This window comes from Lactuca sativa, chromosome 7 (assembly GCF_002870075.4).
Source record: "Lactuca sativa cultivar Salinas chromosome 7, Lsat_Salinas_v11, whole genome shotgun sequence".
In the NCBI taxonomy this organism is placed as follows: domain Eukaryota; kingdom Viridiplantae; phylum Streptophyta; class Magnoliopsida; order Asterales; family Asteraceae; genus Lactuca; species Lactuca sativa.
The window spans coordinates 91,434,051-91,446,684 of NC_056629.2; the positions used below are offsets into that span (position 1 = coordinate 91,434,051).

At 36.1% G+C, this 12,634-nt stretch overlaps 1 protein-coding gene across 1 annotated transcript; it reads left to right on the top strand.

Moving 5' to 3' along the window:
• The first annotated feature begins 215 nt into the window (after positions 1 to 215).
• LOC111883742 (17.9 kDa class II heat shock protein) lies at positions 216 to 1,185 on the top strand. Its single transcript, XM_023880068.3, has one exon. The coding sequence runs from the start codon at positions 406 to 408 to the stop codon at positions 895 to 897; it is 492 nt and encodes a 163-aa protein (XP_023735836.1). The 5' UTR covers positions 216 to 405; the 3' UTR covers positions 898 to 1,185.
• Positions 1,186 to 12,634: the final 11,449 nt, after the last annotated feature.

Genomic DNA, 12,634 nt, shown 5'->3' on the forward strand with positions numbered 1-12,634 from the left:
ATATATATATATATATATATATATATATATATATATATATATATATATATATATATATAACCACATTAAAAATTAAACAGTAGACGGATGTAGTATAGGGACCAAAAATTGTAATTTACTCCTGTGCCACAATAAATTCTTCGAAATAAGATCGGATATTTTAAGAGTTGGCCCCATGTCTTCCGGATGTGAAAAGAAGTTACTAGATGCTCCTAGTTTCCTTTTCTCTTCCCCGTTCTTTCCAGAACTATCTTCCTCTTCCACCTCTCCACGTTCCTCTCTACCGTATAAATCCTCTATCGAAATGCTCTCTTCGTCATTCCTCAGTAACAGAAGTTCTCGATTCATACTTGTAGTGTTCAATCGCGCTAGGATATTCGAATCAGATCATCAACAGAAATCAAAATGGATATCAGTCTGATGGGTTTCGACACGCCGTTTTTTCGCCACCTCCATCACATCCTCGACGCCAACGAAGACAACAACACCAACAGCAAATCAAGCAATGCCGGACCTACTCGCGCTTACGTACGTGACGCCAGAGCAATGGCTGCAACTCCGGCCGATGTGAAGGAGTATCCCAACTCTTACGTCTTCATCGTCGACATGCCGGGTTTGAAGTCCGGAGATATCAAGGTCCAGGTGGAGGAAGACAACGTGCTTGTGATAAGTGGAGAGAGGAAAAGGGAACATGATCAGGAAGAAAAGGAAGGAGTGAAGTACGTGAGAATGGAGAGGAGGATCGGTAAGTTTATGCGGAAGTTTTCGTTGCCGGAAAATGCTAATACGGATAAGATATCTGCGATTTGTCAAGATGGGGTACTTACCGTCACGGTGGAGAAACTACCGCCGCCGGAGCCGAAAAAGCCGAAGACGATCCAGGTTAACGTTGCTTGAAGAACCAAATCGAATTGCTGGTATGTCGGTAATCAGTGAAATTCTATAAATAATCTGGATTCTGTCAATAGGTAGGATCCTAGTGTAATCGTATGGGTAATTTGGGTTTGATCTTGAAGAACCGGTTATTCCATATCTGTAATGGTTTGTTTGTTTTGCTCTGTTTGCTTTAATCAATCTGTTGTTGGGTTTTTCATTTCAATTTCTTAGGTCGTTTTGGGTTATTTTGTTTTCTAAGTATTGTAATGGTAGATCGATGGTTCAATTCTATAAATAATCTTTTGATTCTGTTACCCACATTAGGAAGCAACAAGAAGTAACTAAACCCAGAAATGGATTCCAAGTTAAAATCTCATGTTGTTCATGTTGATGATGATGTCTAGAAGCCTTATGACTGTATGTACAATTAATTGCCTTCCACTGATGCCAAGGTTCTTGTGGTATAATTGCGATTGAAGTAGGAAGAATCTTCAGGGAAATGAAGATTCTGGTGCTTCTTCTTAATTTCCTATGGATAAAAGATTGAATCCAAAGAAAGGAACATGTAAGACATGCATTATGAAGAATAACATTATCAATCAAATTGATATTGATATTTCCAGCCTCATAAGCCTTATTTTGATGACCACTAGGAAGGATTTTGAACCGAATTTTGATTCGATTGAGAAGATTGTGAACCAATAAAATGAATAAGTGAACAATAAGAAACAAAGTAATAATGATCTGTAAAAAATGATGAAATGATGATTGGTTAAACGAGCTCCGATACCATGTTTGTGTTTGAAGAGATTAAAGAGAGAATGTAGGAATCTTTCATTGAGAATGAATTTCTTAAGTTACAAATAACTCAAGCTACTACTTATATATACGATAAAGAGCGGGAAATAAATATCTGCTAACTAACAACTAACTAACAAATTTGTAACAGCCTTGCATACGTGGCAGATGGATCAACTAACTATACTCTAAAAACTTGGAGCAAGCATGAAGCATGAGATAAAGAAGACACGTTTTGTAGGGTCAAAATAGTGGTCATTTCAGCATGGGCTTCCGGATAACAATCAAATGGTGTTGCTATACGAACCTTTCACTTACATAAATTGTCAAATTAAGGGTACATAGATACTATTACACTAACAAATGGGGTACACAAATCAATTTTTTTTTTTTTGAGGGGGAGGGGGGGGGGGGGGGGGGGGGGGGTTCCTTATAGAATTTCCCTTTATAAATTGTATATGATATATAATATTTTAAGAACCTATCATATACGCATCATATTATCCTGTTATATATCATTCTAGCTTTATTTGTTTTATCATTGTTATATAATAACCATTTGACTAATTTTTATATTTTTATTTTATTATAACCTAATCATTATTAACTTTATTATTTAATAATTACATTTTTATTACTAAATTTATTAGTATTAATAATTTTAAATTTATTTTTTATAAAAAACAGATAACAATAATATTGTTTTTATAATTTACTAATATAAATAATATTATAAAAAAATAAAATTCCAAATAAATTTTCATCATTTGTTATCTTTGTTTTTAGTCGTAAGCCCACAAATTGAATAGATTTTTTTTTTTTAAAATTTCCATAAACTTAATATCATTGATTGTAAAACAAATATAGATATTATTATAAGAAAATTAAATTCCAAACAAATTTTCATCATTTTTTTTTAAAATTTTAAAGATTACATAAAATCTGAGAAAAAAAATAAACATCTAATCATCTATAGTCATAAAAGATCTTTATGTAGGTTTTAGCTGCTTATAGAATTCTAGACGTGCCTTATACATGGTTTGTCATTCAGTTGCGGATGTGACTTTGTGGTGGATCCATAATGTTGAATTGGGAGGCATCAGATACTCTCCTTCTAATTGTACCATCACATAGTAATTTTTTTTATACATGTGCAAATGTAAGGACATGATGATTTTGAAACTCTCTATGACTTCTCTATAGAGGGAAAAAGTTACAGAGCCTACTGTGGTAAAAAAATTAGACGATCACACCAAATTTGTTGGCTATCAGAATACCCGTCTCAAGCATACGCATATAGTGTTATGGTGGTTTTGTCATATCTGTCATAAAGAAAGACAACGACCCAAGTACTCCATCGCGTCTAGTGAAAACTCTAGAATAGTCTTCATATGAAGTCAATAACTCGTCATATAATTAATGACGAATGACAAACCACTCATTTTCATCATACCCAAGATAAACGACTGCCGATAAAAAACCAAAATTTCCATCACCCTTTACATTTTGTATATACGTGATGTAAGGATGAAATATTGATGGAATTTTCTTCAACAATGAACTATGTTCCATCCGTGGTTCCTCCTTCAAGTTAAACTGGTACAACCATCGGCCTCGTTTGTGACAACCCGTTGTTTCTTTTTTTTTTTTTTTTTTTAATAAAGCCATAATCTCCAAGTATGTTTATTCAATATATATGCAAGGTTTTGGAATATCATGTTAAAATAGGAGGGTATAATCTTCATACTTAACAAAAAATCACACATGATTAGTCCTAACACACATTAGTTTAAAGTTAAAGGGGTTAGTTTGGAGTTAATTCAAAGTCTAAGGCATGAAAACACTCCAAAAGAGGGTTCACGGCCATAAAGCACTCCTTAAATGGAGTTTACGACCAAAGAACACCCCAAAAAGGGTGTTCACGGTCCAACCATGAACAAATAATGTGGTTCACGGTCCAATCTTGAAGGAGTGATGTAGTTTGTGACCAAAGTGGAAAAGAAACATGTGTTCATGGTTCAATTCATCCGTAAACACCCCCTTAATGGGCTAATATCCATTTCAAACCCAATAAGCCAACTATAAACACCTTAGGCCCAATTTCTTTTCAACCGTAAACACCTCCTATATATATGGTTTTACACTCTGATTAATTCATTTCACACACTTTCAACCGTAAACAACCCCAAATCTCTCTCAATCTTCAAGCGTGAACAACCCCAAATTCTCTTAATCTGCAAGTGTTTATGGTCCCATTTCTTCAAATCTTCATAATTTCCTTAAAGAACACTCATATATGTATTCAAATCTTCATATGGCATTCATATCTTCATGATCCAACCGTAAACCCCCAAGCATCCAACCGTGAACCCATTTTTCAACCATAAACCCATTTTTCCAACTTTCCAATTTAACCCCCCACATATCTCCAATTTATTTGTAAGTCCTCTCAGACTTAAATAATAATTTAACACATCAACTAAATTAATATTATTATTAATTTAAATGCGACGTCAAATATAATTATTTTAGGGCAACGTTATTAGCACGTACGTATACCCGGGAATCGTCGCTACAACTCGCTAACTCCAATTAACGCACATTCAAAGTGAGTTCATACTCCTATGCCTTTACTATTTTTAACGTTTTCAGGGGGATATTACAAGCTAAACATAAATGATTTTGTGAATTTATACAAAAGAATTTCAACATATTTAAAACTTATGCAATTGATACAACCAAAATATTTCCATATGTTATAAAATATTTAGATATTTTATCCCATTTGTAATATGTTGAGCATAAGGGACGTTTTCAACTTATAGTCATAATTGCATAGTTTTCAGATCAAAACATGAACCAAATACATAACATACGTGCAAACTATAATAGGTATAGTTTGGGATTTCAATATACCGTATTACAAATTCAGGATTATACATTAACACTCATATAAATTATGACGTGTATAGTTTATGGTATACATTACTACTATCTGAATACAAGAGTACCATACTAAATAGTTATTTAAGTATAATTATTTATACTCTACAAAACCTACGTTTAGATTTAAGTACAAGTGAACATTACATTACACGTAAACTAGTTAATACAAGGTTGTGAGACATCACTTCATTTGTACCCTTCGGGGTACGGGTTAAATCTTATCATAGTATAACCAACGTCTCCTGGAGGGAAAGCGTGAAATTTATGAATAGATCTATTCGGGACTGACAATCCCACACCTAAACTGCTAGCTACAGTTAGGTAGACATGCTTGGGGTGAAAAATATCATACCGTCCGACGCCTGAAGAACGTCGCAGAGGTCATCAGTCATATCAAGCATGGTTATACGACTCACAATAGTATAAACTAACCTTTGTTTATGAGCTTTCATTTCTTCATTAGTTTTATTCTAATTAATAGAACTATTATACACTACACTGGAGGATTCCAGGGATTACAATTCATGGTTTTATTTTAAGTAATAAAACTACTATACATACTGGTGGTAACCAAGGTTTTCAAACAGAACATTCAATACATTACTAGTGATAGCCAGGGCTTCATTCAAAAGTGATGCGTTGATGCAATATAGTGATAGTGTTTTTCCTAATTTACCCTTGGCCGACATTGTATTCAAATAGGAGTAAAGCCCAATTTTAGTTTATTTTGTTTTTTTATTTAGTCTTTATCTGTTGGGGTTTTCTAGTTGTATTAGGATTGCTTAGCTATAAGTACTGGGTCAAAAACGTGCATCAGGTTTTTTGGTGTGATAGGTTTTGAATTCGTTTTGTTTTGAAATAAAAACTCGAGATCAGTTTCTCAATTCTTGGTCGTCAGGCACACGATAATGCCCCTGTTCTTTGTGTTTGACAATACGCCTAGTTAAATTGTCTTATCCTGTGGTCACAGACTACATCAGGTGGTATCAGAGCCAAACATCCATGGCAGGCGAAGAAACCGATTCTGGACGAATCGTTAAGATCGAACAAACCCTCCAAACCCTCCAAAAATCCTTGCAGCAAATTATAGAATGTTTAGCACTTCTTACAACCAACAACAATCAGAATCGTAGGGAGAAAGCAAACCAAGAAGCACGCAATCGCAATAACCAACCACCACTCGTATAGTTCATTCGCAACCAGCAACCCATTCAACGACCTCCTCTAATCATCCATGCTTATGATCGAATACGGATGCAGGAACAAGAACAGAACAGGGAAGACTCCGATCTAGAAGAAGATGACGGTGATGAAGGTGCGAGAGGGCGTCCAGGTCTACGTAGGGATGCACATGATTTCGATTATCGCCAAAGAGCCAAAGATGTACCCTCTTTCAGTGGAGCCATGAACATCGAAGGCTTCCTAGACTGGATGAATGAGCTGGAGAATTTTTTTTTTCAATTCTATGATATCCCGGGAGATAAACGGGTCACTCTCGTGGCTTACAAACTCAAAGGAGGAGCTTAGGCTTGGTGGAAGAACCTGCAAACAACGCGAGAACGACAAGGTAAATTTCCTATTACTTCTTGGGATCGAATGGAACGTGAACTAAAGCGCAAGTTCTTACCCCCTAATCATGTTCAAATTTTATTCAACATGTTTCGAAATTGCACGCAAGGAGATCGATCAATGGAGGTTTACACCACCGAATTCCATCGATTAGCCGCTCAGAGTGACCTCACAGAAACCAAATCACAACAGGTCTCGCGCTATACTAACGGATTACGCCCTCCGATTCAAGATAGAATATCCCTAGTAGCAATATATACATTGGATGATGCGTATAATCTAGCTATCAGGGCTGAAACAGAATTGGCAAAGAGTAGTAAAACCTTTTCATTCCCTGCTAATCAGAATAAAGTCACCAATGGGTCAACATCACAACGAACAGAAAACAGCCAAGTGGTTACAAAAACACCAGTACCCGACAAGGGTAAAGGCGTCACTGCTACCGCTACTACCACCCTGAAATCCACCAACTCTTACGCTCGACCCATACCAGGGAAGTGTTTAAATGTGGCATCTCGGGTCATCGATCTAGCGATTGCAGAGGAACAACAACCGAAGTTAACCTTACCGCGATAGAAGAAGGAGAAGTTGATGATGAAGTTGTTAGTCAAGAGGGTAACAACGAAGAAGTTGAGATTTGTTTTGCAGCTGACGAGACTTTTTGTGAGGATGACACTGCTAAATCATGTGTCATCCGACGCATTATGCTTGCACCTAAAGTAACTGAAGAACCCTTGCAATGCCATAACATGTTTCAGACTCGTTGTGCAGTACATCAGAAGATATTTGACGTTATTATTGATGGTGGGAGTACAGAAAATATTGTTTCTCGAACAATCTTGCAACAACTCAAACTACCTACCAGAAGGCATCCGCACCCATACAAAATAGGATGGATCAAATCAATTGGAGAGATCCGCATCATTGGTCAATGTAAAATCCCTTTTTCTATTGGCAAATATAAAGATGAATTGTGGTTTGATGTTGTGGACATGGATGCATGTCATATTCTGCTTGAGCGACCTTGGGAATTTGATAAGGATGCGATACACAAGGTCAAGGAAAACACATACTCCTTTAAGGTTAATGGGGTGAAGATGATTTTAGTCCCTTTGATAGAATCTAGTAAACCCACGACCCCTCATCACGATGTGAAGAAAAATAGCCTGGTGGTGTTGTCTCATCGAGATTTTGAAGAAGAGATAAAGGGGAATTTGTCATTTATTCTATTGTTGCTACAGGTTCTATCCGGGAGGGGGCCGAAAATAACATTCCTGCCAAATTAACACCTATCGTATCAAAGTTTAAGTCCCTTATTCCCAGTGAATTACCAGCAACAATTCCACCCATGCGTGATATTCAACACCAAATTGATTTCATTCCGGGATCTAAGTTACCCAACCTAGCACACTATCAGAAGAGCCCAAAGGAGAACCAAATACTACAATAAAAGGTTGAAGATTTATTGAAAAAGGGTCTCATTCGTGAGAGCATGAGTCCTTATGTTGTTCCCGCTCTGTTGGTTCCAAAGAAAGATGGTAGTTGGCGAATGTGTGTTGATAGCAGGGCCATCAACAAGATAACAGCGGCATACAAATTTCCAATTTCCCGATTAGATGACATGTAAGACATGTTGGAAGGGTCCAATGTGTTTTCTAAACTCGACCTACGAAGCGGGTATCATCAGATCTGTATTCGCCCTGGTGATGAATGGAAGACAACATTTAAAACTAAAGATGGTCTCTACGAGTGGCTGGTCATGCCTTTCAGTTTGTCCAACGCTCCTAGCACTTTCTCTCGACTCATGAACCAAGTGTTAAAACCTTTCCTTTGATCTTTTGTGGTCATTTACTTTGATGATATTCTCGTGTATAGTAAGACAGAGAGTGAGCATCTTCTACACCTCACGGAGGTTCTTCCTGTTTTGGACAGTAATAAACTTTATCTCAACCTAAAGAAATGTAGATTCTTGACCAATCAGCTACTATTTTTAGGTTTTATCATTACTACGGATGGAATTCGAGTAGATGAGGAAAAAGTACGTGTCATACGCGAGTGGCCGGTTCCCAAAACCATTAGTGAAGTCCGTAGTTTTCATGGACTTGCAACCTTTTATCGGCGATTTGTTCGAAATTTTAGTTCTATTATGGCTCCTATCACCTAGTGTCTGAAAAAGGGTCATTTTCAATGGGGAAATGCAGGTACTCGAAGTTTTGCCCTCATCAAAGAAAAGTTGACTTCTGCTCCTTTACTAGTTTTGCCCAATTTCGATAAACTTTTCACTTTAGAGTGTGATGCATCGATTATAGGCATTGGTGCTGTTTTGTCCCAAGATAGTAAACCTGTGGCATTCTTTAGTGAGAAACTTAGTGAGGCACGACAAAAGTGGACTACTTATGAGTTAGAATTTATGCAATTTATAGATCCATACAACGTTGGGAGTAGTATCTGTTCCATCATGAGTTTAATATTTATATAGACAACGAAGCACTTAAGTATTTTAATAGTCAACAAAAATTAAATCGCATGCATGGGTGGTGGGTTTCATATCTGAAGCGTTTTTCGTTTGTTTTAAAACATAAATCCGGTGATCAGAACAAGGTGGCTGATGCGTTGAGTCGTCGAGCTGAGTTATTAGTAACCTTACGGACAGAAATCCTTGGTTTCGAAGATTTGAAGGAGTTATCGCTGATGATGAAGATTTTAAGAAGATATGGAGCAGCAAGATAGTTCCACCTATGTTTAAGCTTGATGGTTATCTGTTCTATGATCATCGTCTATGTATTCCCCGTACTTCTTTATGAGAGGAACTTATCAAAGAATTGTATGGGGGCGGATTAGGAGGCCATTTTGGAAGGGATATGACTATTGCGTTAGTTGAAGAGTGTTATTTTTAGCCGCAATTACGACGAGATGTGGGTCGATTTGTTGCTAAATGTGTTATTTGTCAGAAAGCCAAAGGCCAATCCCAAAATACTAGTTTGTATACTCCATTGCCTATTCCTGACGGCCCTTGGGAAGATATTTCTATGGATTTTGTTTTAGGTCTTCTCAAGACAACAAGAGGAAATGATTATGTGTTTGTGGTAGTTGATCGTTTCTCCAAAATGTACCATTTTATCCTTGCAAGAAAATGGCAGATGCGTCTAATATTGCCTTAATATTCTTTCGGGAAATAGTATGTTTACATGGCATTCCTTTAACAATCACATCTGATCGTGACTCCAAGTTTCTTAGTCATTTTTGGCGCACTCTTTAGAGGTTATTTCAGACCACGCTCCAATTTAGTACCTCTTTCCATCTCCAAACAGATGGGCAGACTGAAGTGGTGAACAAAACCTTAGGGAATTTAATAAGGTGTCTTTGTGGTGATCGCCCTAAACAATGGGACCAATTTCTCGCTCTAGCTGAATTCGCTTTTAATAACATGGTCAACAGGTCAACTGGTAAATCTCCTTTTCAGATTGTTTACCAAAAGCAGCCTAAACATCCACTAGATCTTATCCAGTTACCTGCGTTGCCTGGGCATAGTTTCGCAGCTGAAATTTTGGCTAAAAAAATCGAAGCAGTCCAAGAAGAGGTGAAACAAAAGCTAGTGTTGTCTAATGCTAAGTATAAAGAAGCATGTGAGAAACATCAACGTGAGAAAGTATTTGAAGTGGGTGATCTCGTTATGGTTCATTTACGAAAAGAACGGTTCTTAGTGGGTATGTACAACAAGCTCAAGATGAAGAAAATTGGACCTTGCAAGATACTTCGGAAAGTGAATGATAATGCCTATGTTGTTGATCTACCGGATGGCTGGTCGATTTCGCCTACGTTTAATGTGTCTGACCTCACGATTTTTCAGCCAGATCTGCCTTTGTATCCGGATAATCACTCGAGGACGAGTTCTTTTTCATGCAGGGGAGAATGATGCGTTGATGCAATATAGTGATAGTGTTTTTCCTAATTTACCCTTGGCCGACATTGTATTCAAATAGGAGTAAAGCCCAAGTTTACTTTATTTTGTTTTTTTATTTAGTCTTTATCTGTTGAGGTTTTCTAGTTGTATTAGGATTGGTATTGTTTAGCTATAAGTACTGGGTCAAAAATGTGCATCAGGTTTTTTGGTGTGATATATTTTGAATTCGTTTTGTTTTGAAATAAAGAGTTGAGATCAGTTTCTCAATTCTTGGTCGTCAGGCACACGATAGTGCCCCTGTTCTTTGCGTTTGACAATACGCCTAGTTAAATTGTCTATTCCTGTAGTCACAGACTACATCAGAAAGCAACAATATACAATACACCTGGTAGTAACCAGACATGCTAGTTAATACTTCATGGAACACAGTAACAAACTTATATGTTAGAAAATATTGGATTTTCTGGGAAGCATCCAAACATTTTTATACAGACTTCAATGACAGGTTTTTATTACAAAGACATTCTTATCAAACCACCAGCTTTATGCTGATACTCTTTTCAAAACTTCGTATATTCTCAGGAAATCAGTAGGCAGGTACTCCCACATCATTTTGAGAAGACGGAGCGTATAGAGTCACGCCTTTATATTTTGTTATACTTTTGATGTATACAAACTATGTATCATAGAAATGTAAATATCTTATATATATATATATATATATATATATATATATATATATATATACACACACATATATATATATATATATATATATATATATATATATATATATATATATATATATATATATATATATATATTCAATGTTATGGTTGTGTTTACTTTGATTACTATGACACAATTGTTGTGATACTTTACATGGCGTCCTCCACCCCCAAACGTTTCCGCTGTATTGGTTTGGGGGTGTGACATCGTTCAAGTCAAACTGCTACGACAATTGGCTTATTGGTTCATCATTTGTGCCCATGTAGAATTAACTAAGTCTTGCCGGTTCATTGGTCAAGTCGATGAATGATGAGCTATGCCTAGGTGATTCCTGACTCAAGTCTGAACAACTGTATCAATGAGGAGCTTGGCTTTGATGCTAAACACAGTTCACTTTTGGGCATCCGCAATTTTTTTTCTTAACCGAAGGTTAATTGATCATAATTTTTGATGGATCAGGTGTCTCTTCCATCTTTCTTATATAATTGTATTTGACATGATTTGGTTGATTGTTGAATTTTTCATAAAACCTTTCCATATGATGATCTACATTAAGATTGCTATAATCCACATATCCACAAGGCTTGAAATCAAGCGCTCTCTAAAAAAAATAAATTGAATCTGAAAGAATAGGCGAACATGTAGTAAAAAGACAAAATATTACCGAGTGGTTATACATATGAAACTTTTAAATTTAATACAATAGATTTAACGTACACGCACCAACATAAATCACATGTTCGTGAGCACATGGTATTTCAAAATACGTCTTCAATTGACAACCACAATTCTCAGGAGTTTGTACAAATCCTTTTGAATGATGAAGCTCTTCTAAGATGTTATCCAAAGTATGCTTTGAAACATGATGTCGTAGTGATTTGAATATCGAATCCTTAAACTTTGGCTTACAAATGCATGCTCATTGTGAAACTATCTTTGATAGTAGTGTCTTCTAACTGTACAACTGTTTCATTAACATATATGAATTTTTCCAAATCACATTTTCTAGATGCTAGGCGTTTTTTCATCTTAGCGTGTTAGCTCTCATTTGTTGTTGAATTTCAAAAACACAATGACAGATTTGTCGGGATACTTTTCCAACCAAGCATTGTAAAGATAGCCATATATATCTCAAATGTGAATGCAAATCAAATTAGTATGGCTGAGTGAGTATTAATGGTTAAAGAACATAAGAGTTTAGGATATATATTAATAATACTTGGATTTTTTGGACAATAAGGCCTGAAGGTCTGCATAGGCTTGCATATATGCACTCGGTGTAGGAGACTCGACTAATTTCTTCCACTTGAGATGAAGAGAATCCCCGGTCTTTTGTGATTTGATACATGGCCAACAAATGTTTTTTATATCTTTGAATATATGACACCTACAAAGTAAATGATTACTTTGTGGAAAAACATCTTCGCACACTTCCATCAACGCCAAATCTCTATCGGTGACATTGACACGAGGACAAAAAGAGTTGTTAATCGTCAATTTCAAACAAGTCAACGGCCACTATATTTTCTCGTTTTTTCAATATGCATGAATACAAAGGCTATTGAAAACGTCTTACTTGTAGAAGTGACACCAACAATCTCCAAAAAAGGAAGATTATACTTATTTGTTTTGTATGTAGCATCCATCAACACCACATGTGGAATTGCTTGTCATATCTGCAACGATATTGGGTGCATAAAAAATAACTCTTCTAACTCGTTATTACATTCGTTAAAACGATACTCAAAATTGTACCCTTTAGTATGCAAAATTCGTATAACATTTTATATCGGGGTTCTAACTTCTCGTGTT

Coding starts and splice junctions, on each gene's coding strand:
- LOC111883742 (XM_023880068.3), top strand. CDS start 406: ATGGATATCAGTCTGATGGGTTTCGACACGCCGTTTTTTCGCCACCTC.